Source organism: Patiria miniata, unplaced genomic scaffold (genome assembly GCF_015706575.1).
Source record: "Patiria miniata isolate m_02_andy unplaced genomic scaffold, ASM1570657v1 HiC_scaffold_9, whole genome shotgun sequence".
Classification (NCBI taxonomy): Eukaryota; Metazoa; Echinodermata; class Asteroidea; order Valvatida; family Asterinidae; genus Patiria; species Patiria miniata.
In genome coordinates, this window is record NW_024037076.1 from 4415524 (window position 1) to 4418181 (window position 2658).

Sequence of the window (2658 nt, forward strand, 5' to 3'; positions counted from 1 at the left end):
CGTGTCTTGTTGACTGCCTCGAGCACAAAATCACTCCTGCAGCACTGCTTGTCTCGTGGCGTTGGAGGGAGGATGCTGACCTCAGCACCGGTGTCCACGAGGAACTTGGAGCCTGTGATTTTGTCATATACATGGAAAAGGCGACATTGATTGGGTGTGCCAGTGGATGAAGTCGCCCCTATCCGCTGGCCTGCTGGTTTCCCTGGGCCGTGTTGGAACTGTGGTTGCGTGTGTAGTTGCATGGTTCCTTGCAGTTACGAGCTTTGTCCCCGTATTTCCAATGGTACCAGCAGGAATCAGTAGGGTTGTCCCCCGACGCGGAAGAACTGCGATCGCGTCTGTGCTGGCTTTGGTCGCGACTGCGGCTCCTCGACCGACCGTGTTGATACTGGTTCTGGCGCACCAACAACTCCATCTGGGCCGTGAGCTTTTCGACTTGAGCTTGAAGCAACTGTATCTCCGATGCAGCAGATGGCTTGACTGTAGCAACAAGTGCTGGTGCTGGAACGGCAGCACAGGCCTGAGCTGGTGACGGGGAAACTTCAACGATTTTGTCCGCGAGCTTAGCGAGTTGTGCGATGTCGACGTCGCTTGTCGAGGCCAAGATCAATTGGATGTTTGTTGGCAGGCGTTGCATGAACAACTGCTTCAGGATTGCAGGCTCCAGTGTGTTATTGCCGAGGAGTTGTTCCATGGTGCGAAGTAACTGCGAGGGCTTCTTATCTCCAAGCTCTTCTGTAGTCAACAGTTTTTGGAGGCGCTTTCGCTCCGACTCGCTAGTGCGTTTGATGAGCTCCTCCTTCAGTTTGGAATATGGGTTATCAGCCGGTGGGTTGACTAACAAGTCCCTTACTTCCTGCGCAATGGATGGTTGTAGAGATGCGATCACGTACGAGTATTTCGTGAGCTCCGATTTGATGCCCCGGGTAAGAAACTGCGCCTCAACTTGTGCGAACCATATCACCGGGTCGTTGGGCCAATACGGTGGGAGTTTCAAAGCTACTGCACTGACTGGTGATGCTCCAGAAGACCCTCCAGAATCTGGGTTTTGCGGCTCCGATTTGGTAGCCATCGCACGTTTTTGGGTCACCACTTTGGGGAATGCGAGTTCGTTACAGTCAAGTGTCACTCACCCAATTCTGTTCCGATGTGTGTGTGCGGTACTGTCCAACTGTTCTCCCGCACGGTGGCTGGCGGTAGAATTTGCCTCGACTACCGCGAGACGAAACCGATCCTGGTCCCGCGAATATATATTTACAAATGTTCACAAGGTTACCGACGGACGGACGAAGACGACGAGAATTAACTAACTAGTATAAAACTTGGAATTGCTGACGAATAACGATGATAAACTGGCAAAACTTGGCACTTCGAATTTACAGGAACGCGACGTTATTAAGACGTTAGAACGAAGGGGCACGTCCTTCGCACGTGTTTGTGAACCAACGAAAAGTCTATGTGAAACGCGTATTATGTACAGGTACCAGCGACACGCGAAAGTGCTGACAGGTCAAAGTATGACGAAATGCTGACAAAGGTCAGAGTTCGCGCGGGGTGGTCACCACAGAACTAAAGCGGCCCCTGGCCCTGTGGCCCCACGCCGTAATGAGCAAAACATACGCGAAGGAATTTACTAAATGTAAGAAAGCAGCCTTGCAACAATAATATTTACATGCGATGTCATGCATAATGATACAATTCTTTTTTTCAGAATGAAATGGAACCCAAATGGAGATAAAATACAGGGTTCTCCACTACAGTTAAACGTTTTAAGAGCAACAATATATTCTAAACAAAACAATGAAATAAATTCTCTGATAATCTCAAAAAACTTTTGCTAAAAAGGTCAAATGAAAGTGGCAAGGAATCGCCCCCAGATTGCACCGCAGAGCATCTATATTCCAAATTAAGCCTCGACGTACATGTAAGGGCTTTGCGCTTTGCTTTCGCATTAACTTTGTCCGTTCTTTATTCCAGCACCCCCTGGCAAAAGTTTGTTCCAGCAGCAATGGTAAAGTGTCCGGTGAAATCAGAGTGCTGCCCACATACCTTTCTGGAGACATCGGATCCAGTGAAATCGGACGCGAAAAAAATCAACATGTTTGATTTAATCCAGTCTCACCATGTGCGGTCAGATCAGTCCGATTTTTCAGCGCACACCTCTGCTTTAGAGGCTTTGTGACTTGAGTTGTCCGCCACATTTGGTGTAGTGTAAAGTGCGGACTCTATAAAAAAAAAATAATACGGACTCGTTGGTACTTGGTTGTATTGCGCAAGCCTCTGTGAAGATTAAAAGTAAGACAGACTATTTTATGGAGTTCAAATCTCAAATGACACCGGCAAGCAATTGCGAAACGTCCCCCATGAAACCTTGTCGCCCCCCCCCCCCCGTCGCCCCCCCCCCGTCGCCCCCCCCCCCCCCCCCACTGAGATTTTGAGTTTCTAAAAAAATTATCATTGATCTACATGACGCCCCCATGAAATGTCCCAGCCCCCCCCCCCCCCCCCCCCCCCCGGCGGCAAATTATGGCTGTGAAACATGGACGGCCAACAAGAATGAGTAAAAGAAGATGACAGCTTTCGAATTGAAATGTTTAATACAGAAATAAAGTTGAGAATTATCAATTACAAACTAAGAAATGAGGATATTCTAAAACA

The 2658-nt window shown here is 48.6% G+C and overlaps 1 protein-coding gene across 1 annotated transcript; it reads right to left on the reverse strand.

The window, feature by feature from the left end:
* Window positions 1–296: 296 nt before the first annotated feature.
* Window positions 297–1072, reverse strand: LOC119720320. The gene is made up of 2 exons (XM_038189962.1): window positions 645–1072; window positions 297–525 (listed from the first exon to the last, which is right to left on the reverse strand). The coding sequence occupies exons 1-2, from the start codon at window positions 1070–1072 to the stop codon at window positions 297–299; spliced, it is 657 nt and encodes a 218-aa protein (XP_038045890.1).
* Window positions 1073–2658: the final 1586 nt, after the last annotated feature.

Excerpts from the sequence above, each read along its gene's own strand:
- LOC119720320 (XM_038189962.1), bottom strand. The coding sequence starts at position 1,072 with ATGGCTACCAAATCGGAGCCGCAAAACCCAGATTCTGGAGGGTCTTCT. Across the intron at positions 526-644 it reads GAGCCTGCAATCCTGAAGCA|CTCAGGCCTGTGCTGCCGTT; the intron begins GTTGTTCATGCA and ends CCCCGTCACCAG.